Consider the following 27661-nt stretch of genomic DNA (forward strand, 5'->3'; position numbering starts at 1 on the left):
AACAGTTAACGAGTACATATTTCTTTAGGGTGCAGAGTCCGGCTCACTACTGAAAACTGTTAGTGACGGGGCAGAAAATGTCCACTTCTCAACAAGAATGCCGGGCTGGGTCCCGTATGTTCTAAGAATCTTGGCTAGAACGTTCACTGTTATTTATAGAATGGATTACTGTAATCCCTGTTAGAAATATTAGTAAGCTTGGATATCTTATGACATAAAAATGGTGGTCCAAATGCTGGTGAAAACTCAGGCAGCTGCTTACCGGGCCCTGAAGACTTCCATCCTCCCTGTCAATGCTGCCTCGAGAGAGCCGCACGTCAGGTTTCTGGAGAAAGGAAAACAAAACCCAACAGTTCATTCTTGGCTTGAAAATTACTGACATCCTCTGTATCACGTTCCTTCCTTTTATAACACAATTGTCCTCTGAATTAGAAGAGCTGAAAGTTCCCCGATTTCAAAAAGTTTCTCAAAATTAGTGATGACAAATCCAGGTCAACTGCCCCAGCAAAGCCCCTTTCTCTCCACAGGTGTGCACTAAGAGGGCCGGCACCCGTGCCACAGCCCTGCACAGCCCTGAAGACCTGCACGTCACCTTTCTTCCTAGCAGCAAAGCGAGTGTTCTTCTTAACTGAGAGAACCTCCACTCCAGTACGAAAAATAGTAGGCACCAATTCCTGCTTCCTGGCAGATTAAGGCTTCTATGTACTTGGCTGTCTTGCCAAAGCAGCCAATGGTCCAATTACAAGTCTCCCCTCCACAATGCATCCAGAATACAGAAACCAAACAAAATCAGAATCTAATATAAATGACAGTATGCAAACTTCACTAATTCCAGGACAAAGCAGACTACATGCCATCAGGGTGCAGCGTCTGGTGGGAGGTTTTCTCATGAAAACAACCCTGTGCGGTGGCCCCCAGCCTGCCCCACGACGCCACGCTCCAGCAGCACCGGATTCGGGTAGCCCCATGCATCTACACTGACTCCTGCCTCCCCTGTGCCCACACCCACTGGCCACACCCCTCCGCTCCCGGCAGAAGCACTGTCTCGGCATCTTCGCCAGCCCACTGTGTCCTACAGAGCTTCTCTGCCTGGCAGGAATCACGCAGTCGTTACTTCCCTCACTAGACAAGGAGCATCTTGACGTCTATTTGTCTCTGTACTTTCTACACCTGACAAGGGCCTGGCACTGAGAACACAACTCACAAGCACTTGTTGGGGTGGGGAGTGATGGAGAAAGGAGCTTTGTCTCTTTCTTCTTTTAAGTAATGTTCACAAAAATGAGACCATGTCATCGAATTTTGTAATCGCCACGTGACATTATAAAAAGGAAACTGGTAAAAACAATATTCAAAGGCTGCACAACATTTCACAGCACAAATGTCCTAAACAGGAAATGGTGGTGGGGAGACGGGCTCTGGTGCCAGGCCGCCTGGCTTCAGATCAGCCTCCACCCCTTTTGAGCTGTGTGACCTGGGTCTCAATTTCTTCATCTCTAAAATGGGGCAGTAATAGTACCCACTGCACAGTCTTGTTAGGAGGACTAAGTGAATTAATACTGGCAAAGCAGTAAGTCAGTGCCACGTAAGTGTCAAATCAAATGAACAGTTCTCCCACTGTTTGTTGAGCATTTGGGCCATTGTCAAAATTTCAATAGTACGAATAAGCTGTGGGTGAATACCTGTGTCTACAAATCTCTGACCAAACTCCTGACTGCTTCCCTGGCAGATCTCTAAGAACGGAATGATTGAGGCAGAGGGTTCAAGCGTTTGAAGAACTCTGGGTGCAAGGTGCCACCCTGCTTACAGCTGTCCCAGTCTCACCCGCGTCCGTGGGTGTGGGTCTCTCTCACTGCGCCCTAGCGCCGCAGTACTGTCCCTGGACACTCCCAGCCAATTCAGTAAACAAGTACCCCATGTCGTCGTAACGCGCCCTTCCGCCTTGCCTAAATGGGAGAGCCTGTCTGTCTCTTCTCCCTATGAGCACAGAGGCTGTGGCTGACTGCTTGCCCACGGCAGCCCGTTGCCTTGTAGAACGCAGAGCAAACAGGCGAGGAGGGGAGTGCCGCATGCCTCCCTGTGGCCTGACTGCCCATGCCCCTTCCGACTCACTTTCCAAACCCATGTCCTCACCCGTGAAATGGGAGGAATAACACGCCCCTCTGACGGTTACTAGAAGGATCAAATGGGCACTGTCGTGTGCACATACAGACGTCTCTAAGTATCACTAGAGAAACGCTTTGATGCAAACGCAGGCAGGGCAGGTGTTGTGCGGTGAGGAGCCTGCAGCTGGAAAGGCAGGGTTAGTTGTCTGAGGCGATACGAGGTGGGCTCAACCAGGCCACACATACTTAGCAGATACCTTCTATGTGCAGGAAATATTTTATTTACTTTTTACTTAAATAAAAGCAACTTCTATTTATTGTTTGCTGCTCGAGTAAGGTGCTGTTTCCCATCTTTACATGACTTATCTATTTTCATTTCCATATAAATCATATGAAAGGACTTATTTTTCTTTATGCGCAGTAATCCCCTAATGTTGTATTTTCCCAACGACAGGATTTCAATTATAAGATGAGAAAGGCCGATCTACATAAAGTCCACTTGTGTTCCGTGAATGGATGTCTTTAAGCCTTTTCCTCCTATGGCGGACACAGACTGAGTGAAGACAAGAGCCAGGAGCGATCTAGCCAAAGACAGCCCATCAGAAAGGAGACATTCTACTAGTGTTTCTGCTACTGGGTGAAGCTGAATTCTCCTGTTTCCCCTTCACAGAATATTCCAGATCTGAAGACAGTAATAGCAAAGATAAAATGAAGCAGTTTACATTTAAAATATTACACAAATGGACCAGACATAAAGAATGTTTGGGAGTATTTCATTATTTCCCCCATTAGGCATGCACTTTCTTTTCTTTCTATTTAGATACAACATATATAATGAAGTGCACAAAGCTTAACTGTAAAGCTTTACACATTTTTATCTATGTGTACACCCGCCTAACACACCGCCCAGATCAAGACACTGAGCGGATGATCCAGCAGACCCCTGCACACCCCTGCCCGGCTGAGACCTGCCTCCAACTCGCCGAGGGGCCCACTCCCCCGACATCCAGCCCAGAGATGACTGTTTCTGAACTTGCTATAAATGCACTGCACATAACACGCGTTCCTCTGGGTCCGGCGTCTTTGTGAACATCACGTCTGTAGATTCATCTCTGTGGTTGTGTGTGGTAGTTTGCTCATTTTTATTGTTGTACAGTATCCCACTGCATGAATATTTACCCACTCCGCTGTTAATGGGCAAGCAGGTTATTTGCAGTTCCTAGTACCACAAAGCAACACTGCTTGAACAGCGTCTCACGTGTGTGCGCGCACCCTGCTTCTCTCGGGCAGTGGATGAGGGCTGAAGGCAGTGCTCTAGGTTCTGGGGACACAAGAACCAACAGTTTGGCCCCGGTCTCTTCTCTCATGTTGCTACCACTCTGGAAACCTCCACACTTAAGGCTTTCAACTCCAAGTCCCTCCTCCTTGAACTATGCTAGATTGTCTTCAAATTTGGACCACGGCACAGGGAAGAAACGGAGGAGGCTGTGCCTGGCTTGGCAGCAGGAACAGGCCCAGAGCGGTCTTCCGAGGGGCTGTCTTTGCTCCCGCTCTTTGATTCCCCGTTTGGCATTCATCTTTCAGACTGACTGGGTCTGCTGTGAGAGGAAAAACAGCTCGAATATTTGTTGCCTTTCTCAGAACACAAAGTAGGCTTTGTATAGACAGGACTTTCTCATTTTAAAATTAAAATCCTATCTTTAGCACAGTACCACATCAGAAAATTACTGTGTTCAGTAATAAAAATAAGCAAGTAACAAAGTTACTGTCTTTAAGCAGCGCCTGATAGGAAAGAAGGTCCTCTAAATAGACGAGGTTCTAGCCAAGGCTCTGGCTCTCTGGCCAGTTTGCAAGAGACGTTCGACAGCAGCGGATTCGCAGGCACAGAGCTGACTCGGAAAGCACGTGAGCTGAACTGGGGGCAGAGGAGGGACTGGGAGACACTACAAAGAGCACGTGCTGCAGGTCACGGCTGTGGGACCCTGGGCAAGAGCCTGCCACTGTGAAAACAGGTGCTGAGGGAGAGGCCCATATGAGGAGTTCACGACCCACAAAGTACTCAATAGAAGGTAGAAGCTATTATTAACAGCAGTCACCATTCACAATGATAGACGTCCTAAAAACAGAAGGTTTCAACAAACTGCTGTTGATTCCAATCTATCAGAAAAACCCTGGGAGACATTACTGACAGCAACTTCTGAGTTAACTTTTCAAATAACTCTTCTACCAGGGTGCACAAGCTGCTCCCAGCACAGTCTGAGGACCAGGGCGGGTCAGAAATGATTTGCTACCAGGTCATGATGAGACAGAAACAGAAGACGAGCATCTTTAGACATTTCTAGAGCAATTAGAAATAGTAATTTTTGGGTCTATTAAAGTTCATAATAAAAAAGTTTGGCTTGAGCCAGTCCTGATGGCCTAGTAGTTAAAGTTTGGCGCTCTCAGTGCATTGGCGGCCAGGTTGGTTTCCCGGGCGCAGAACCACACTACCTGTCTGTCAGTGGCCATGCTGTGGTGGCAGCTTACACAGAAGAACTCAAAAGACTTGCAACTAGAATATACAACTATATACTGGGACTTTGGGGAGGGATAAAAAAAAAGGGCGGCGGGGGGGGGCCGGGGAGGGGAAGATTGGCAACACATGATAGCTAAGAGCGAATCTTTACCTGCAGGAAAAAAATAGTTTGGCTTACATTTTGTATATCTTTAAAAAATTTCCTTTTTCTAGTAACTGCTTTTTACTTTATTTTACAAAAGTATCAAGTCTACAATGGTTTAGAGAAAAACCAGAAATGGGCCCTTCCTCATTGCTGGCTTGAGAAGCCTGCATTTCCTGCGCACAGATTCTGCATCCTAGGAGGAAAACACTGCATTCAGACACTACCCAGGGCCCTTGTCAGCTACCTGCTAAAAATAATCCACTTAAGGGAGCTTCAACAACAGCAAAAACAAATTCAGGTATATTTATAACAACAAAGAAATCCAATAAAAGGATGCTCAGCTCCTGAGTGATGCCTGCAATGTTCCTTTGCAGAACCCCTGTGAAAGCAGCTAACACCTCTCACTCCATCTATTAGACTAGTCTGTGGTCAGGAGTGGCCCGAAGGTATCCTGCGACTGTCCATGGGAACTTTGTGTCGTGTGAGGCAAATGATCTAGCATTCTAGATTCTCACCAACGCAGCTCTCATGGCTGCTATGGAGGACAAACTGAGTAAGAGATAAAAGCCCTCTGAAAAATTAACGGTGTATTTCCTACTCCTCCACTGCTTACACATTACACATTTAATCCTCAAGTCAACCCCATGAGAAAAGGATCACCTGCACTTTATAGAGGATACTGTAATTATTTTACAGATTAGTAAATTAAAGCGTAAAGGGGTTAAAGAATTTATGTAGGGTCACAAGAACTAAGATTCTAAGTTCTCATCTGGCTGACTTCAAGGTCTACGTTCTTTCTACTAATGCCTTCTTGAAAAGGAGAGTCAAGGACGAGAAGAATCATTTTGAGAGCCCAGCTGCAGCCTGCTCTGTTTCCTGCCCCCTCCCTTGCTCCTGCCCCCCAGCCTGCCCTGGCCTAAGGGCTCTGTAGGTCTGTCCCCTGTCACTCACTGGTCCAGCCACTGCGGCTGTCCTTCTGATCCTCAGACATACTTGGTTCCTCCCCACCTCACCCTGGGCACTAGCACTTGGAGTGCCCTCTCCTTGCAATGTTCTTCCCCAGGTCTTTCTGGGCTGGCCTCCTGTTGTCATTTCAGCTGCTCAACCTTCCCTGATGGCCCTGGATGCTGTGTCTCCCCTCTTGTGCTCAGTCCTCTTAGTCACAATCAGGGGCTGACTGAGCAGGGCTGGACCTTGAGGACAGGAAGAATCAAGGGACCAGGAAGGAGGCTAGGATGGTCAGCTCATAGGCCTGGAGGACCCTGGCCAGGTCATCCTGTGGTAGCCACTGGCAGATTTTAAGGCAGAGAATGACAGGGTCAGATTCGAGTTTTAGAAATATCTCTGCGGCTGTGGCATGAAACACAGCTTGGAGGGAGACCTTTCAGAGAGATCCCAATTTAAAACACCCTGGTGTGGGGGGTGGGTGGTGCTTGTGTTTACTTGTCCCCCATCTCCCTGCCTTCGTTCCCCTGTCAGTGAAGTTAGGACTTGTCCAGCCAGTTACTCAAGTTGGAAGCAGGCCCCCGGCCTGACCACTTGCTTTTCCTCAGCCCCACCACCTACAACATCCACCTAACAAATACCCAAATCAAATGGGGTAGGGATTATCGGACTCATCTTATGACACTAATCTCATTTTGATCTTGAAACCAACAATGACAATAAATAAACATTCTCACTTATGAATGTCAATACTAAATTCTAATGAAATACCACAAATGAAATACAATACCACCTTAGAAGAATGATCAATTACAACTTAAGGAGGGACTTCTCTCTGGAATGCAGGACTAGCATAAACCAAAGCAAAATGTCCCATGTAATTCATCATGTTAAACCTTCTAACAGTTATTTTTTTAAAATACTATATTTAATATATAGAGCCAACATTATACTTAATGGAGAAAAATATTACAGATATGTTTAAAAATAAAATCAGGGAGAGAAGAATCAAGATGGCGGCATGAGAAGACTTCTTTGTCTCTCCCCCTTTGAATCTACAACTAACTGTACACTCATCGCTTGACAAAGGATATCTATATAGCATCTCAGGACATCAGAGAGACCCACACTGCTATACATCGGAAGGTGGATGGACTTCCCTCCGGGAGGAGGTGGAGATAGGTGAAAACTCTCCGACCCTGACCCCTGAACAGCCTAGAGCCTGCGGGCGGCTTTCTTCCAGCAGACGCCCCCAGAACATCGCCACACACCAAGTGCAGGAGGGAGCGCACACCAGAGGAGCGACGGTGGAAACAGGTGAACAGAGCCCTACCCAAGCCCCCTGCAATTACACCTGAGCCCAGAGGGAAGATCCAGAGTTACACACCGGAGGCGGTGGGGAAAACCCCTACCCACCATTAGCGGAGAGGTCCCGCCCAACACACACAACGCCTGGGGGCCCCTGGAGAGAATCCCAAGCGGCGCACCGGCCTGCCAGCTGCCACCGCCAGCTCCTCTGACCGGGCTTTTGCCCAGGAGGGGATCGGGACTACCAGAGATCTCCTGGGAGAGGTCTGGGGCTGGGTGGAGCTCCAGCGGCTGGCAACGTGGCCTGGGGGAGAAACTCTGAAGTCCCGTCCTGGCAGCAGGCAGGGTCTTTGCCTGCCATTAGCGGAGAGGCCTCGCCCAACATCCACAACGCCGGGAGGGTCCCAAAGAGGAGAATCCCAGGCAGGGCAGCAGCCGACCAGCTGCTACTGAACTCAAGGTATCTGGCTATCCCCCAGACAGGGCAATGGGCTCCCTGAGATCCTAGGGGAGAGGACTGGGGCTGGGTGGAGTTCCAGCAGCCCAGCTCCGTGGCCCAGGGGGAAATTCTACAGTCTAACAGCAGCCTCAGCGAAAGCCTGTGCATACCACTAATAGAGAGCCCCCGCCCGGCAACCACAAGGCTGGAAGACCCTGGGACACAAGTAGCATAGCTACGTGAGCTAACCACAGACTGCAGAAGATGCCCATAGCTCTGCTGTGACCCATAGTGGACAAGTGAGATTTTGTGGGCTCCAACAGTGACAGAGCTGCAAATATAGGTGATCCTGCTCCCAGCTGCTGGAAATGCCCATAACACTGCTGCAGAACCTAAGGAGGGAGCACGTCTAGGTGGGCTGCAACAGTAGGCACCAGCAGTCTGAAGCCCCCCTGTGACGGCCCCCACAGCTGAAGAGGGACCCCACAGGATCACTGTGACTGTGAGGAGGGGCCCAGGCCCAGTTAGCAACAGCTGATAGGGTTTCTGGTTGGAGCAGTACAAACAGCTGTTCCCCCACCACACCAGTAGAAACAAGTGGAAGCAGTAACTAAACTCTGTCTCTATGCAGAGGCACAAATCTACACTATCAAGCAATATGAAAAAATATATTAAATCTCCAGAACAGAAGGAAAATGACAAACACACAGAAAACAATCCCAAAGACAATGAAATATACGACCTAAATGATGACTTCAAAACAGCCATCATTAAAAAACTCAATGAGTTAAAAGAGAATTCAGATAGACAACTCAACGAGTTCAGGAGCTATGTCACAAAAGAGTTTGATACGATAAAGAAGAACCAAACAGAAATACTGGAAATGAAGAACACAATAGAGGAGATTAAGAAAAATCTAGATGCACTGAACAGTAGGGCCAATAATATGGAGGAAAGAATTAGCAATTTGGAGGATAGGAATATAGAAATGCTGCAGGCAGAGGAGGAGAGAGAGCTAAGACTAAAAAGAAATGAAGAAACTCTCCGAGAATCATCTGACACAATTAGGAGATGCAACCTAAGGATTATAGGTATACCAGAGGGAGAAGAGAGGGAGAAGGGGGCAGAAAGCCTATTCAAAGAAATAATGGCTGAGAACTTCCCAAACCTGGGGAGAGAGATGGAACTTCATGTGACAGAAGCCAATAGATCTCCAAACTTTATCAATGCAAGTAGACCAACCCCAAGACATATAGTAGTGAAGCTAGCAAAGGTCAACGACAAGGAGAGAATACTAAGGGCAGCCAGCCAGAAGAAATTAACCTACAAAGGAACCCCCATCAGGCTATCAGCAGATTTCTCAGCAGAAACCTTACAGGCTAGAAGAGAGTGGAATGATATTTTCAAAAATCTGAAGGACAAAAACCTGCAGCTGAGAATTCTCTACCCAGCGAAAATATCCTTCAAATACGATGGAGAAATAAAAACTTTCCCAGATAAACAAAAATTAAGGGAGTTCATTGCCACCAAACCTGCTCTTCAAGAAATGCTCAGGAAAACCCTCATTCCTGAAAAATCAAAAAAAGGAAAGGGACTACAAAACCAAGAGCGACGGAGATAAGTAGAAGGACAACAACAGAGAGTAGCAGCTCTCCAACAGAACAGACTAAACCATGGGACGAGGAACAAAGGAAATTGAAGAGAACCGGAAAACAAGACATAAAATGGCAGCGGTAGGCCCCCACATTTCAATAATCACTCTAAATGTAAATGGATTGAACTCTCCAATCAAAAGACACAGAGTAGCAGGATGGATCAAAGAACAAGACCCAACAATATGCTGCCTCCAGGAAACACACCTCAGCCCCAAAGACAAACACGGGCTCAGAGTGAAGGGATGGAAGACAATACTCCAAGCTACCAATGAACAAAAGAAAGCAGGTGTCGCTATACTAATATCAGACAAAGTAGACTTCAAAGCAAATCAGGTAAAGAAAGACAAAGAGGGACAGTATATAATGATAAAAGGGACTCTCCACCAAGAAGACATAACACTTGTAAATATATATGCACCCAACACAGGAGCTCCAAAATTTGTAAAGCAACTCTTAACAGAACTAAAAGAAGACATCAACAACAATACTATAATAGTAGGGGACCTCAACACCCCATTAACACCAATGGATAGAACAACCAGACAGAAAATCAACAAGGAAATTATAGAATTAAATGAAAAATTAGACCAGATGGACTTAATAGATATATATAGAAGACTTCATCCAAAAACAGCAGGCTACACATTCTTCTCAAGTGCGCATGGAACATTCTCAAGAATAGACCATATTTTGGGAAACAAAGCAAGCATCAATAAATACAAGAGAGTTGAAATAATATCAAGCATCTTTTCTGATCACAATGCTATGAAACTAGAAATCAACTACAAGAATAAAGCAGAGAAAGGTGCAAAAATGTGGAGACTAAACAACACGCTACTGAACAAACAATGGATTATTGAAGAAATTAAAGAAGAAATCAAATATTATCTGGAGACAAAGGAAAATGAGAACACGTCATACCAAATCATTTGGGATGCAGCAAAAGCAGTCCTAAGAGGGAAATTCATCACAATACAGGCTCACCTCACAAAACAAGAAAAAGCTCACATAAGCAACCTCAAATGACACCTAACAGAATTAGAAAAAGAAGAACAAACAAAGCCCAGAGTCAGTAGAAGGAGGGAAATAATAAAAATAAGAGCAGAAATAAACAATATTGAAACTAAAAAGACAGTAGAAAGGATCAATGAAACAAAGAGTTGGTTCTTCGAAAAAATTAACAAAATCGACAAACCCTTGGCCAGACTCACCACGAAAAGAAGAGAGAAATCTCAAATAAATAAAATTAGGAATGAGAGAGGAGAAATCATAACAGATACCAAAGAAATACAAGGGATCATAAGAGAATACTATGAAAAACTATATGCCAACAAATTGAACAACCTAGAAGAAATGGACAAATTCCTGGACTCTTACAACCTCCCCAAACTGAACCAGGAAGAAATGGAGAATCTGAATAGGCCAATCACAAGTAAAGAAATAGAAACAGTAATCAAAAACCTCCCCAAAAATAAGAGTCCAGGACCAGACGGCTTCTCTGGAGAATTCTACCAAACATTCAAAGAAGATTTAATACCTATCCTTCTCAAACTATTCCAGAAAATTGAGGAAGATGGAGTACTCCCCAACACATTCTATGAAGCCAACATCACTCTGATCCCCAAACCTGACAAGGACAACACAAAGAAGGAGAACTACAGGCCGATATCACTGATGAACATAGATGCAAAAATCCTCAACAAAATTCTGGCAAACCAAATACAGCAATACATCAAAAAGATTATACACCATGATCAAGTGGGATTTATACCAGGGACACAGGGATGGTTCAACATCCGCAAGTCAATCAACGTGATACACTACATTAACAAAATGAGAAACAAAAACCACATGATCATCTCAATAGATGCAGAGAAGGCATTCGACAAGATCCAACACCCATTTATGATAAAAACCCTCAATAAAATGGGTATAGAAGGAAAGTACCTCAACATAATAAAGGCCATATATGACAAACCCACAGCCAACATCATACTCAATGGACAAAAACTGAAAGCCATCCCTCTGAGAAGAGGAACAAGACAAGGGGGCCCACTTTCACCAATCCTATTCAACATAGTACTGGAGGTGTTGGCCAGAGCAATTAGGCAGGAAAAAGAAATGAAAGGAATCCAAATAGGCAATGAAGAAGTAAAACTCTTGCTGTTTGCAGACGACATGATCTTATATATAGAAAACCCCAAGGAATCCATAGGAAAACTAATAGAAACAATCAACAGCTACAGCAAAGTTGCAGGGTATAAAATCAACATACATAAATCAGTAGCATTTCTATACACTAACAATGAACCAACAGAAAAAGAACTCAAGAACTCAATCCCATTCACAATCACAACGAAAAGAATAAAATACCTTGGGATAAATTTAACCAAGGAAGTGAAAGATTTATACAATTAAAACTGTAAGACTTTCTTGAAAGAAATTGACGACGACATAAAGGGATGGAAAGACATTCCATGCACATGGATTGGAAGAATAAACATAGTTAAAATGTCCATACTACCTAAAGCAATCTACAGATTCAACGCTATCCCAATCAGAATCCCAAGGACGTTCTTTACAGAAATTGAACAAAGAATCCTAAAATTCATTTGGGGCAGCAAAAGACCACAAATTGCTAAAGCAATCCTGAGTAAGAAAAACAAAGCCGGAGGCATCACAATCCCCAATTTCAAAACATACTACACAAAGCTACAGTGATCAAAACAGCATGGTACTGGTACAAAAACAGGTCCACAGATCAATGGAACAGAATTGAAAGCCCAGAGATAAAACCACACATCTATGGACAGCTAATCTTCGACAAAGGAGCTGAGGGCCTACAATGGAGAAAAGAAAGTCTCTTCAACAAATGGTGCTGGGAAAACTGGACAGCCACATGTAAAAGAATGAAAATCGACCATTCTTTTTCACCATTCACAAAAATAAACTCAAAATGGATCAAAGACTTAAAGATTAGGCCTGAAACAATAAGTCTTCTGGAAGAGAATATAGGCAGTACACTCTTTGACATCAGTTTCAAAAGAATCTTTTCGGACACTATAACTCCTCAGATGAGGGAAACAATAGAAAGAATAAACAAATGGGGCTTCATCAGACTAAAGAGTTTCTTCAAAGCAAGGGAAAACAGGATTGAAACAAAAAAACAGCCCACTAATTGGGAAAAAATATTTACAAGCTACTTATCCGACAAAGGATTAATATCCATAATATACAAAGAACTCACACAGCTTAACATCAAAAAAACAAACAACCCGATCAAAAAATGGGCAGAGGACATGAACAGACATTTCTCCAAAGAAGATATAAGTATGGTGAAGAGACACATGAAAAGATGTTCATCATCGCTAATCATCAGGGAAATGCAAATCAAAACTACACTAAGATATCACCTTACACACGTTAGATTGGCAAAAATATCCAAAACCAAAAGTGACAAATGTTGGAGGGGTTGTGGAGAAAAAGGAACCCTCATACACTGTTGGTGGGAATGCAAACTAGTGCAGCCACTATGGAAAACAGTATGGAGATTTCTCAAAAAGTTAAAAATTGAAATACCCTATGACCCAGCCATCCCATTACTGGGTATCCATCCTAAGAACCTGAAATCAGCAATCCCAAGAATCCCATGCACCTCTATGTTCATCGCAGCATTATTTACAATAGCCAAGACGTGGAACCAACCTAAATGCCCAGAAACTGACGACTGGATAAAGAAGATATGGTATATATACACAATGGAATACTACTCAGCCATAAAAAAGCACCAAATTGTTCCATTTGCATCAACATGGATGGACCTTGAGGGTATTATGTTAAGCGAAATAAGCCAGATAGAGAAAGACGAATTCTATATGACCCCACTTATAGGTAGAAGTTAACATATAGACATGGAGAACTGATCGGTGGTTACCAGGGAAAAGAGGGGGTGGGGGGAGGGCATAAAGGGTGAAGTGGTGTACCCACAACATTACTAACAATAATGTACAACTGAAATCTCATAAGGTTGTAATCTATCATAATCTTAATAAAAAAAATTAAAAAAAATAATAAAATCAGGAAAAACAGGACCTATTTAATACAAAAGTTGACAAGAGATGCTTTGGGAGAGAAATATGAGTATATAACATATACTGAAAATGAAGAAAATGTGTTTTAAAAAGCAACAACCATGCATTTGGAAAATCCAAGGAAATCAGTCAAAAAGATTTCATGTGATAAATATTGGAAAATACAAGATAAATTCCTAAAAATCAACTGCATACGCACACACAGAAATACATAACTAGGGGCCGGCCCCTGGGCTAAGTGGTTAAGTTCGTGTGCTCTGTTTCAGCAGCCCAGGGTTTCACTGGTTTGGATCATGGGCGTGGACATGACACCGCTCTCAGGCCACGCTGAGGTGGTGCCCCACATGCCACAACTAGAAGGACCTAGAACTAGAATATACAACTATGTACTGGGGGCTTTGGGGAGAAGAAGAAGGCAAAAAAAAAGATTGGAAATAGATGTTAGCTCAGGGCTAATCTTTAAGGAAAAAAACACACAACTAAAAAGCTCAATGAAAATGAGATACCATTACAGCAGTGACAGGAAACTCTAAATGAACGGGTACAATTTAATAAGGGAAGCAAGACATGAACTTAAAGAATATTACAAAAGCTGTATGGGAGAAATAAAGGAAGTCAGGAACAAACATGGGGAATGTCCTTCTTCAGAGCCAAGGAGCCAAGGACGCGGGGGCCGTCCCACGCCTCGTGTTACCCTGTAGACGTGATACGGCAAGATCAGAACCCCCGGTGGGGTATTTCATACAGCCCCGTAACTGAACATAATGTGGAAGCTATCTGGAGTGAGAGGAATGTTCTGCTTGCGGGGCATGGGTTCTGTGGACTTACGTGTTTAACAAAACTCATCCAACTATACACTTAAGATCTGTGTGGTCCACTGTATGTAAATTATCTCAATTAAAAGGAAAAAAACCCAACCACTGAGCAGCCAGCAGAGTCGGCACATGTCTCGAGCCCTTCACTCAGAAGACGAAGGCTGGCCTGAACCTGCCTTCTATCCTCCTCTCACGAGCTCTAGTCACGCCGGCACAGGCAGTTCTGAGAAGGCTTACAACTCAAGTCATGACACATGCTGCTCCCTCTGCTGGAATGCACCTCCTGAGCCTGCTGGCCTGGCAAACTCCAATTCCTCTTTAAGCCTCGGCTCTCACGTGATCCTGACTCCGAGCCTCCCTGACTCCACTAAGCACTCGCGGGGCCCTCTTCTGCTCACGCTGCACTCCATCGGAGCAACAGCACAGCAGTGCATTGCACACTCTTGGTAGTGAGCCCTTTGTCCAAACACAGTCGTACACAAGACACCAGCATTTACAAATATTAACTTAAGTTTGGAGAATTTGTAATGTTTACTTGTTAAAACACAAACTGATGTGAGAAAATAGGCTGTCTGGGCAAAAAGTTTAAAATGTAGGGCTAGGGAACAGCAGCTGCATTCTCAGAACAGGTTCAACATCCAGACGGACTCACCCTATTATTAGTAGTAAATAATAACCATCTTTCATAGCTTGCCTTACAATCTCAAGATTTGCTTCAAGTAGCTAATTTAGAAATTTGAAAGTATAGTATGAAACGTTTGTTCCACAGCAGATCCCTCAAGATGTCTATCACAGCTCATACACCTTACTGTGAACCTGTGTGAAGCATACCCGGCAGGTCTAGCGAGTGTGGGCGCCACGTGCCCCATGAGCACGAGCCAGGGCAGCAGGCAGAATGGTCAGGACCACAGACCCTGGGGCTGGGGTGCTGGGTTGGATTCTGGCTCTGTTACACACTAGCTGGGTGACCCTGGGAAATTTCCTCATCTGTAAAATGAAGATAATAAAGGAACAGATTCAAATTCCCTTATCCATGTTTCCAAAATCTAAAAAGTCCTCAAGATTGGGAAGTTTATTTGCTTTTTTACGTTTGAAGCAAACTAATTTGGTGGCAAAACCTGACCTGAGCCAATGAGAGTCTGTCTTCATGCGTGCTAATGCGTCTTACTGTAGGAATATCATCAGTGCTTTCAACTCTGGGGTCCTGTCGGAGTGTGACATCATACATGGCACGAGCATCATATTACTTCAACTTCCTAAAGTTGAGAATATCTTGAAGTCTGAAGCACAGGGGACCCTCAGAGTTTCGGAAAAAGGATTTTGGACCTGTCTCTTCCTCACAGGACGGCTGTGAACACTGAATGACTTTCCATATGAGAAATGCATAAGACGGTGACTGGCATGTGGTATTACGTATTATCTTAACAGCTGGACTGCGACAAGGGTCTGTGCTAAGTAAGAGTGCAGTAGTCCCATCTGGCAGTGAACTGAGTGTGGAGTGAGTGTGATGTTTGCAGGCTAAACAGAAAAAGGCGAGACACGGCTCCTCATGTGCTCCCATACGCACTCGGAGATGGCAGGCTTGCTGAGGTCATCCCCAATGCACCCTGCAGCGAGGGCGCTGGCCTCTCTGCCAACCTGCTTCACCAAACTTGACTGTGCAGGTTGCTCTGTTTAATTTTAAACCACAGTTTAAAATAAGAAAGCCACATATAAAGAATGAAATCAGAACCACATGTTGATGAATTCGGCAGAACAGTTTGAAACCAGTCTTATAATACCATTGCGTATCGATTTAAACGTTTCTGTGCCTGTAAGACTTCAAGCGATTTAAAAACAGGGTCGTATCCTGCCTTCACTGGTAGCTTGTCCCTCAGTACAGAGCGTGACACAGTTGGCATCCAGCAACGTTTACTGAGTCAGCACATGAAGGACTGGCTGGACTACCCAGGTAGAGTTACTGACTCAAGCCTTTGTGGAAACAGGATGAGTCCTGGTTCCTTTCAGCCATCTTTCTTTTCAGGCTACTTCAGGGAGACCGAAACAGCTGTGTCGGGTGGTGGGGAAGTGGGTTCTGAGGCTGAAGGCACAGAAGTGCTTGGCAGTGGGGCCATGAGTCCAAAGGGGCCCTTGTATCAATTGAGACACAGAGACCGCTCGCTCTGTCTGTCTGCAGGGGACTTCTGAGACACTGTTGACAAGAGTTGTCTGAGGAAGACATTTCTCACACACAACTCCAGATACATGTGGGAGGAGGTCTGTATTTGTGAGACCACGAGGAGAGGAATGCCAAGAAGGCAAACCCTGGGATTCTGGGCTGTCTGTTTACACATCCTGCAGTAGCAGGGCAGAAAGTTTTATGTGCAAGCTGACATTTAAGTGGGAGCTGTTTGTGTGTAAAGACTGCAGTAATGTGAAACCCACTGAAATGCTCACACCTCTGAGTCCATAATGCCACTGCTAAAATCTGAGAAAATTATTTTGAAAAAATAATTCAAGAAAAGCAAATAACAATAACCCATGTTGCAAGTTTTAGGGACCAGATATAAAACTATTAACTCATGCTTTGGAAAAGATGAACTCTCGCAATCATTTGCAATATAGTCGACTCCAGCAGGGCTTAAAAAGCGGAAGAAAGCTTCTGCAACATAATTACCAAAAACCTCTCCTCTTTTTCCAGCCAGCGTTGATCTTCTTCCATCTCCTGCTGCTGTCGGATGAGCCGCTCTTCCATCAGGTGGGCCGGCAACACCTGCCCGATTCCTCGCAGGTCCAGAGCCGCTGAGTCCTAGAAGAGGTTTAAAGACAGCACGGCCACTCTCAGAAGTCTATTTATGATGCTCTTACTTTCTTCTGGGTATCTTTCCAAAAAACTAAGAGAAAGAGCAAGAGTGGTGGAAATAGGGTCTCGCATACTCTGCTTGTGAAGGAGCAACTTTTCTGGAGGCTGCAAGTTACTATGTGCCAAGCACCTTTACGACGTACGCAGGCATTTAGCTCACAGCTCCACCTGCAGGGATTCATGCTAAAGAAATAACCCAAGATACGTGCGAAGGACGCATCATTAAATAACAGTAAAAAAGTGGAAACAATCTGGAAGTCAAATAACAGGAGGATTAAATTTGATAGATACACATATTGGACTATTAAGCAGTCATTAAACACGTGTGCTCCAAGGAAAAGAACATGAACAGCAGACAACTGTAGATGTTCTTAGATTTGAAGAAATAATTTTTAGTATTACTGGAGTGGCTCTTGGTTTACCAGGAAAATTCAGTAAGAATTAACACAGTCCACAGAGCTGGTGGCTCGGTCTTCCCCTTTCTTCCTCGGCCTCTTGTAATATGCTAATTGTGTTCACCTCAGGGTTGTTCTAAACAAATGAATGGGCTGCTGACTTAGCAGCTCTCCTTTCTTTTAGTAAACAAGATTCACAGAACCAAAAAGCGTTTCAGTAAAAGGAGCATCTTCATCTTAGAATTAGGCCATCAAAATCAATAAATCTGTGGATTTAGAAATAAAAGGTACCTGGGCAAAGCCTCATCAGTTAACAAACTGAAGCCGAAGAACATCCAACTTACCTCCACGTTGGGCTGCCACATTGATATCTCCTGTGGTCTATGATTCCATGAATCTGTTTGGTCCAAAAGAGATGCCTGAGCTGGGTAGATGCTGCCAGCCACGGCTGTCACTCCATGTGAACCAGGGTAGCCAGAGACCTGCGGACAAGGGAGGTGGCAGGGTCACGTTCTGTTGCAACATAACTTCTGCACAGTTCTCTTCCCGTGTGAAAGGAAGTAACTAAGCTTACAGACAATACTGTGGCAGCAGAATAACGGCCCCCTGAAGATGCCCACGGCCTAATCCCTGGAGCCTGCGGATGTGGTACCTCACACGGCAGAGCGACTCTGCCCATGTGATTATAAACTAGGAATCTCGAGATGGGGAGGTTATCCTTGATTGTCCCCTGGACCCAAGGTGATCATACGGGTCCTTAAAAGTGCAAGAAAGCAGCAGAAGGGGAGTGAAAAGGAGATGTGACCACTGAAGAGCGGTCAGAGAGACAACACTGTTGGCTGGGAAGACGGAGGAAGGGGGCCAGGAGCCAAGGAACTAACTGGGCTCTAGAATCTGGTGAAGGCAAGGAAATGGATTCTCAACCAAAGCCTCAAGAAATGTAATCTGTCATGGCTGTGTTAGACAACTAATGGAAACACGCACTAGAAAGTCAGAAACCATCTACTCTGGAATCTTACACTTAGGACAATGCTAAGCGCACACCATCCTTGGATGCAAAAACAACAGGAGGCCACAAAGGTGGCTGAGCCACGCACTGCCCTAGAACTCCCTTTCCTGCCCCCCGCTACTGCTCCCCCAACAACAAACAGCCGACCCCCCAAATGTTTGTCTTCTAATGAACAAGGCAGATGGTGGGAGAAGTCCTGCCTTCATGTTCTAACAGTAATGACCAAGGCAGAGAAGACATTCAGTTGGATGTGGAGAAACACTTCAAAGCAGAAGGAAAATAAGAGGAATGTTTTTATATGGTTCCCTCCCTCACTCAAGCGAAGGACAGAGAACAGAATCAGTATTTTCCATAACTCATTAGGCTAGTATTGGATGGCCAGGATTGTCAGTGGATTTTTTAATGAGATAAAGCACAGCCAAATCCATATTTCAAATTTCAACACACTTTTCAACAAAGAGATTATGCATTTGTTAGGTCTCTAGGCATTGATTTATACCAAAATCGCATACTGACAATATGTAATTAATAAACTTTCAAATAAGATGTACAGATAGCGCTCACAGTTTACCTGAATGAAAATATTTTAATAAAAAAATTATACTAAACATGAAATGCTGTAGCATGACTATTTTTGGTCAGAAAGGATATATTACTGCCAGAGAACTTTTAGGAATTTTTGCAACAAAGAGATTTCAAATGATTTAAGGTTTCTCCATAACATCAACCACATGGGATGATCAAACGAGCACTTTAGGCTAAAAAGGAACATGAAATAACACCAGGAAATGTCCTACAGCTGTTCTCATTTACAAGCTAAGGAAGCTTGGGGCTTGGGAGAGGTTAATCATTCATTTGATGGAAAAACGAATGTGTCTATTTCCTCCCTGAACTCAGTCTCTTCTACACGGTGCTACAGGCACTTAGGCACAGCCAAGTCCCTGTCCTCGGGGCTTTCCACTCCAGGGGGAGAGGCAGCACTGACCAACCTGTAGCAGAGCCCCAAGTCGTGGAGGTCCTGCAGACTGACGTGCCCCAGCCACAGGGCCGGGACCCACTGAGGCTGCCACGACACGGAGCACATTCTCTTTCTGTAACAGCAGGCGCTGCCATGTCTTCTCTGAACGAGTCTGGTACCCAATTCCTGCTCAGTGCCCACTGAGCTCTACTTTCTGAACTGCCGAGGCACAGACGCTGGGACTGCCCCAGGTCCTCTACTGTCTGCCACAGCTTCGGGTCTCAGTGATCACACACGTGGGTCTTCTTTTCCTAGGCCACTCACACACCTCCAACTGCTCTGACCGCTTTCCTGGGTCAGGGTTCTGTCTCGCTCATCCCTCTGGTGATGAGCCATAGCATGAGAGAATCAGTAACCTAGGCTTCTGGTGACGGGGGGCCCTGAAAGCTCCTCTCACAGGAGAGGGCATACCTTCTTCATCTTCCTGTTCCCAGTGCCTAGAACAGTGCTGGACACAGAGGGGATGAACAGTCAATGCCAGCTTACTGAATGACGAGCTGCCTTGGAGAACCCAAATGATTTACACTTTCCCCCAGGGAAGTGGGTTATCTAGTACAGTGTCTCCCAGAACAGGGCTCTCAGTCATGCACTAGAATCACCTGTGGGTGCTTGTAAACAATGGGATATTCCTGGGCTCCGCTTCAGAATTAGTATATTGGGATCTGGAGGCAGTCAAGTAGGTAAAGAGCCTGATGTACCCAATTCACCGTTCTGAACTACCACTAACACATGCTCTAAACCACGAACACTGCTCTAAACTACAACCAGCACCAAGGTCTTTTCCTTTCTCCTAAGAAACCGCCTACATTCTCCCCCGGTACCCTAGTAACAACAGCTGAGAATTTTGATCCATATTAATCCAAGAGGCCTTAATTTACATCATGTTTTATTTAGCTCATCATCATCAATAAATCATATATTATTCATTTGGATTTCAGCTATTCTTCAGTTACCCACTTTCTAGTAAAGTCTGGTTATCACAACTAATCCAGTTAACCAGTTATGAACATGGACAGCAGAAAGCCCAGTGCTATAAAAGGCACTCTGCTACAACAAAGCCATAAACAGCACAAATGACAAGAGATGATTTTATTTCTTGGAAATTATCTGACAAATTTCTTTTTTTTAATTATCAAAATAACATTATTATAGATAAACAATCTGTAGTACAGTCATACAACAGAACACTTCTCAATACTGAAAAGGAATGAAGTGCTGACACCCTCAACTCATCGACATCACACCGAGTAAAAGACGCTGAGTGCAAAAGAGGACACACCAGTTGATCCAATGATCTGAAATTCTAGAATAGGCAAAATGACTCTCGTAATTGAAGTCAGAGAGTGGCTGCTGCTGGGCAGGAGGTGACTGACTAGGAAGGGGTCTGGGGAACTCTCTAGGGTCATAGAAATGTTCTGTATCTTGATGTGGGTATGGGGTACACTGGTGTATACATTTGTCAAAACTAAGATCTGTGCACTTCACTGTAAGTAAATTACGCCTTAAAAAAGCTAATACTCTTCCTTCAAACACAAAAACAAAGAAACTACTGACTTTGCTTCTGGGCCTTTTCTTTCAAGGATAATCTTCTCTAATTTGTACAGGATATTGGTCTACAAGCATTACACTCTTTCCACACTTGTCCATATGGCATCTCATCTGGTTTTTAAGGTAATTTTGAATTTTATTCTTGCCTTCCAGAAAAACCACCCAGTTTAACATTACCTCGGCATAGAGTGTGTCCACTGGATTCTCTCTGCACTTTACCAGAACAGAGGAAGGGAAGGGACCCAAGAGCTGTGGGGGATGTGACACCTGCCCCAACTACTTTGAGACTGAGTGGATACAGCCGTCTACATGGGGACGTCAAAACAACATTCACTTAGACAATTAGGAGGTTGACTACTTTCTTAGCTTTCTACTCGCCAGATCATACTCATAAGTAGAGAAATAAAAAACACAAACATACACACTCTACCTCCCCACCCCCAAATGTGCTGAAGAATAAAACACATCTACCTGCAACGACTGGTATACCTGGTAATGATTGGTTTGCACCATGTGCTGTGGGCTGGGGTAAAATCCTTCGCTGGACCTCGGACTAGGATAACCAGGTCTGCTGGGCTGTGAACGAATCAACAGAGCATCACATGAATGAGTAGTTTGGTAAATTTATGTTTTATTGAAAAGAATAAAAAAATGTATATCTCTAAAAGAGCTTAGTTGGAAAGAATGTCAAGACATTTCAATGGGGGAAATAGTCTTTTCAACAACTCATGCTGGGACAACAGGATATCCACACGTGAAAAAATGAAGTTGGACCCTTTCCTCACAACATACACAAAAATTAACTCGAAATAAATCATTGATTTAATATAAGAGCTAAAACTATAAAACTCTTAGAAGAAAACGTAGGAGTAAATCTTTGCGACCTTGGGTTAGGCAAGGGACACCAAAACCTCAGTCAACAAAAGAAAGAAAAGATAAATTGGACTTCATCAAAATTAAAAGCTTCTGTGTTGCCAACGTCACCATCACGAAAGTGAAAAGACAACTCACGGAGTGGAAGAAAATATTTCCAGATCATATATCTGATAGGAGATTCATATTGAGACTATATAAATAACTCATAACTCAACAATAAAATGATAAATAATCTAACAGTGGGGAAAGGACTTGCGTAGATCCAAAGAAGATATACCAATGGCCACATGAAAAGATGCTCGACGCCATTTGTACTCAAAGGAATGCAAATCTGGATGCTTTCTGTGCAGTGAGCTAGATACTTGGCTACTTATTGGCTGTGTTACCTCAGGCAAGTGAGTAAACCAATGGGTTTCCATTTCCTCATCTACAAAATGGGAGTTGAGCCAGAGGAACTCTAAAGTCACTTTCAGCTCTAAAATTCTCATTCTGTTTCTGAGATACGTGAATTTAAAGTTCACAGCAAAAGAATGGTTTAGTCTGAAACAGCAGGTAAGACAACAAAGTCTTCTAAACCTGAGGGATTTAACAAAGTGAAAACGCATCATTCACCAACCAAATTAAGACCAGAACGAAAGGAAGTGGCTTCAGGTCCCAGAAAGCCTGGGGGAGAAAAGGAAACGCAAGGCCTGTGTCTCTTTCCCACGGACACACGGGGTCGTGGATGAAGACATGCTCTGCTAGAGTTAAATTCTGAGTAAGTGTGAGTCTCTAAAAACAGTCTCGTGTCCCCCATGGCGTTGCTTACACTATCCCCTCGGCCTGGAGTGTCTCCCACCTCACCCTGTAGATCACCTCCTGTCCTCTGTGTCTCTCACATGTTACTTCTTTCATGGAACGGCTCCTATTTCTCCCAGCTAACACACACCTAAGCCCTCTGCTCTCCTCCGCGGCGCGTGTTCGGATCCTGCCTGGGACTGCGGTTACTTCCGTCCTTGCTCCAGTCCCGCGGTCAGGGCCTGTTAAATCTCGATGTGCACACCTAGGTGCTTTACACAGTCCGACAATTCTGAGAGCAATGCTACCAAGCAATAGCACCGCCCTATTTGACTGAGGATAAAACTGAGGCTCAGAGAAGCCAGGCAATGTGAACAGGCTGCACAGCTGGTCATGGCAGAACTGCCTGACTCCAACATCTCTGTGTGGTGAGGCTGCTCTACGACGAGCGCACTTCTGACTCCCAAACAAAAAGGAACACACAAAAGGAGCTGATGAGAGAATAGCAAAATCTCTATACACCATCCCACAGTCACTCAAACACTTAAACAGGTAGCAGATGACAACACTTGTAAGGTTCCATTTCAAAATAAAAATAGGTAAAAAGGTGAAAACATGTTTTATGGCAGATAAAACTACTGCACAAAGAATACCACGACGTCAGACTTTGCTAACGTCTAACCAATGTGTGGGTACACACTGGCAAATGCATCCGAGAGTGTCCACGTATCGCGAACACAGTTCTGCTTTTGTTCCCTATACATAGGAACTCAGCACGGCAGTCAGGAGCCCAGGCTCTGGCCCACAGGGCCAAGGGCACCTCAGCTCTCCGTGCCTCCGCATCCTCAGTGATCCAGAGGGACAGAGCTGTCACAAAGATGAAATAAGCTAACACACGTCAAGTCCTTTGAGAATGGCTTCCATGTACGTATCCAAGTGTCACCTGCTCCTAAGCATGGTGATTTAGCAGCGTCTCTACATCTCCTCCTTGAAGACAGAAACTTGGATTTTAATAAAGCACACTATGGAGCTGAGAGAATTTTTGTTGAAATTCTCCCAAGCGAGGAGGAAGACATAGGAAAAACTGAAATATCCTAAACTAGTGGCTCTCCACCGGGCGACAGTGCTCCTGCCTGCAATTAGGGTCGCTGAGGGTGCCTGAGACGATCATAATGTGTGGCACTTGAGGTGGCAGGCAGGTGGGTCACAGAATGGGTCCCAGCAACAGGAGCTGTTCCACTTTCAGACGTCTCTCCCAACCTCACGCAGGAGATACAACAAGTCCTGTCATCTGGACCCACAACTCTGCTTTACGTATGAACACAAATAATAGTTTGCAGAGTTTATCAGACATCCTACCTTCCAGGATGGCAACTACTGTGTATAGTGATAGACAATTTTACTGTTTCGTTTGAACTCTACCAAGACTCTTCAGCATTCTAGAAAATCACATCACCAAGACTGATGAGGTGCACCTTCAGTTGCGGTGGTGAGGTCCGCATGTGTAGCTGTTCTATCGATGGCGAGCCCACACGCAGGTGCTCGCTGGCCCTTCACCACGCTTGACTGCTTTATACATGTGTGTGCATCGTGTTATTACAGATTACTTTTATTTCTCTTGTGTAGTTAGCAGTCTTCTGGCAGTACTGGGATTGTGAAATCAGTATGTCATTTTATTATTATTTTATTTCAGGATCAGTAAGTGGGGCATTATAAAATATTTTTTAAATAAAATGGCGTGCTGGGTCTGATTAGGGTTGAAAAACACTGTTCTGAGGCAGCTACTCTCAAACATTTTATTTTCAGGACCCTTTACATTCTCAAAAATTACTGAGGACTCCAAGAGCTTTTGTTTATCTGGATTATATCTACCAATATTTACATTATTAGAAATTTAAACAGACACTTAAAACTAAACTAATTACATGTTTTGTAAAAAAATTTAATTTTTCAAAACCAAAAAAACCCAATGAGAACAGTGGCACCTTTTACATTTATGCAAATGTCTTTCATGTCAGGGTTAATAGAAGGCAGCAAATTCTCCTATCTGCTTCCGCACTCAGTCTGCTGTGATGTGTAGCATACAAGAAAATCCCGCTTCACATAGCTACGCAGTTGGAAAAGGAGGAGTACTTTAATAGTTTCTTGGCACGACTGTGGATATTGTTTCTTGAAAAACACGCAAACTCAACAAGTGGCAGTTTCTAAGAGATGACTTGCAACATGGAGTCTGAGCGTTCTCTGTCACATCACAATCCATTACTCTCGCTTGTACTGTGGATGGGCCTTTGACCCTAGCGTGACTTTGTAACATCCTGACTGATCATTTGGGAAATAGAGATCATTGAGTTATGCAGATGCTCCCAATATTGACACATTTAGTATCCAACATGAAAAAAAAAATCACATTTGTTAATACCGTTCTGAGCTCATCAGAAAAGTCTAAGAATTGGGAAGCTGTCAAGGTCGTGGTAATGGATATGTTTCCCAAAATTCTCATTTTTGCTTGGAAACTCCAATTTTATCACTGGCAAATACAATCAGTTGTTCTCCTTGATGAGAGAGCCTTGCATCTTTCTTTTTTGAGAAAATGTCTACCAAATGTGCAACTCGGAACAACTACAGTACGTGTGCCAGCCCTTCTTTTAAGTACGACTGGTCTTCCAAGAAAACAGCGGTTAGTCCCGCTCACAACTCAGTCCCACAGCGAGCCGTTTCCCTGGAGAGCCGCCTCGAGTCTGGCGTGCAGCAGGAGTGCCTTCCACGTTCCTCTTGTTTCCTCACACAGAAGACTTTTCACTGCTTCATCAAGGTCATTCTTCTTTCTTACTGTGTGAGCACAGGGTGAAGAATACAGTGACGACTAGCATAGTCTGGTGCCATTGCCCTGACTCGTGCCAATGTGACAGCAGCTTTACCCATCATGATGTTTGGAACATCAGTGTAAACGTCAACACAGTGGACAAAGGCAAATGACATCTTAACATTACTATGAACAAGGTTTGATCTCCTGGCCCTCTGAAGTGGCCCTGGGGACTCCAGGACCAGGGATCACACTCTGAAAAGTGCTGTCCCAAGGTACTGTTATCCCAAGGCTCTCCACTGATCCTATGGGAATCTGTAGGATGACAACCTGCGCCAACGAAACGAGCCCTAAATGGGACCCTTCCCATGCCTGGCTCTTTTCCAAAGATTATTATGTGAAAAAGTTGGTATTCAGTACTGTTGAAGAGACCAGGAACATATTTTTAGTAATTAGCTTTGTGGTTATAATGCTTTTGCTATTAAGTATAATTTAGCTTTTACTTTTGAATCTCAAATAGGGGAGAGAAAAATATTTTTCTTTAAAAAATTAATCAGGCTACATTACAAATTTTATTTATTAGTACACAAAATTTATCTACAAAAACCTGAGATCCTACTTGAATTAAAGAATTCCAAGTGGAATGTAGCTGTCCTAAGATACCATAGGTAGAATTATAAAAACTGGGGGCTGGCCCCGTGGCCGAGTGGTTAAGTTCGCGCGCTCTGCTGCAGGTGGCCCAGTGTTTCGTTGGTTCGAATCCTGGGCGCGGACATGACACTGCTCATCAAACCACGCTGAGGCGGCGTCCCACATACCACAACTAGAAGGACCCACAACGAAGAATATACAACTATGTACCGGGGGGGCTTTGGGGAGAAAAAGGAAAAAATAAAATCTTAAAAAAAAAAAAAAAGAATTATAAAAACTCACAAGGATCCAGAGTCTCCACTTCTCAGGGCAGAGGAACCTGCAAGAGGAAATACTGGCCTACCACCTTGGAAACAACAGACTCATCTCAGACTTGTCAATACCGTGCCCATAAAAGCGGAATTTGATTCTAAAGATGAATACGGAGAAGGTAAAAACTGCACATAGGCCTTGATTCTGATTGGCAAGGGAGTTGAAGAATTAGTGTATTTGTCCATCATCATCAAGCATTTGGATATACATACTACTGGAGATGATTTTCTAGCCATCAAACACTTTTAATCACGGTTTTCTTGAAGAGTCAATATTTTAATCTTTACGGGCCACACTGCCACTGGAGCACTCCTCTGTCTGTGTAGGGTGAAACCAGCCATGAACAATACACACGTGAAGGGTGTGTTCCTTCCAATACAACCTTAACAAGAATAGGCAGTGGGCTATAGTTTGCTGACCCGTTTAAAGGGTAGAACAATCTCTGATTATAGAAAAGAGCCTCAAAATACACACTCTGAAAACATCTCAAAAAAGAAAGAAACGTGAAGATATTTAAAAATTTAAGCAGAAGTTGTCTTTGTACTCTAAAACAGAAAAAGGCCTAATCACCTCATCCACGAATCTAATATTATAGCTTTCAAAATTGAGCCAAGCCAAAATTATTAAAAAATATAAATTAAAAATCCTACAGATTGATATAGAAAAATGTTCAGATGGACAAAGTTCTTGAATTCTGCTGGTTCTAGGGGAGTGCTGCATTAGTTGGTGCTCATCAGCAAATAATTACAGGACGTGACACTTCGATGGCTAAGTAGAGCGCTGTGAACGCACGATCCACTCAGGCGTCATGATGCCCCACGAGGTAGGGAACAGTTACACTCCTTTCAGAGACGAGGCAAGTGAGGCTGGGACAGGCAGGTAACTTGCCCAGTCATCAGAGTCCAACATGAACAGATCCACCTGGCTTCCTGGCCTGAGGAATTAACTTTGAGACGCTCTTGCCTCCCAATACTGGACTATTCTGCATTTGTTACTGTGTCAGGAAACAGGCAAACTTGGACACATGAAGTGGAGGGTCTTAGATGCCGAGATCAAGGGTTCAGAGTCGTTCTGTGGCTAACCTAGGATTTGCTGCTCTTGTTGTTAAACTAGGAGAGACAGAAATGTTCTGGTTTCATCATTAATGTGCTTAAAATAATGTCTATGGACAGGTGACATGGCCTTCCTTCTTGAGGCCTCCATTTTCCTATTTGTTGAGGAGGCTGGATGACAGAACCCTTCACCTCTAGAATGCTGAAGAACTCTGTCAACCATGTGCATCCACTTTAAAAGTTTGATAATGTTTACTGTTACACAGTTTAAAACTGACCAAGAAAATAGAAGCTTTCAGGCATCATGATTAAAAAATCAGTACAATATTTAAACAGCACTTCATGATAACAGATTTCTGAATA

General features: G+C 44.0%; 1 protein-coding gene across 24 annotated transcripts in view; it reads right to left on the reverse strand.

Moving 5' to 3' along the window:
• Positions 1-27661, reverse strand: part of PTK2 (protein tyrosine kinase 2) — a 278805-nt gene that overhangs the window by 16811 nt on the left and 234333 nt on the right. For all 24 annotated transcript variants that reach the window (XM_070481680.1, XM_070481679.1, XM_070481677.1 and 21 more), the window contains 4 exons: positions 21317-21403; positions 17597-17734; positions 16672-16803; positions 263-325 (listed from right to left, as the gene is read on the reverse strand). In XM_070481680.1, the coding sequence (XP_070337781.1) occupies positions 263-325; positions 16672-16803; positions 17597-17734; positions 21317-21403 (420 nt within the window). The remainder of the gene's footprint in view (positions 1-262; positions 326-16671; positions 16804-17596; positions 17735-21316; positions 21404-27661) is intronic.

The sequence above is a fragment of the Equus asinus genome, chromosome 12, assembly GCF_041296235.1.
Source record: "Equus asinus isolate D_3611 breed Donkey chromosome 12, EquAss-T2T_v2, whole genome shotgun sequence".
In the NCBI taxonomy this organism is placed as follows: Eukaryota; Metazoa; Chordata; class Mammalia; order Perissodactyla; family Equidae; genus Equus; species Equus asinus.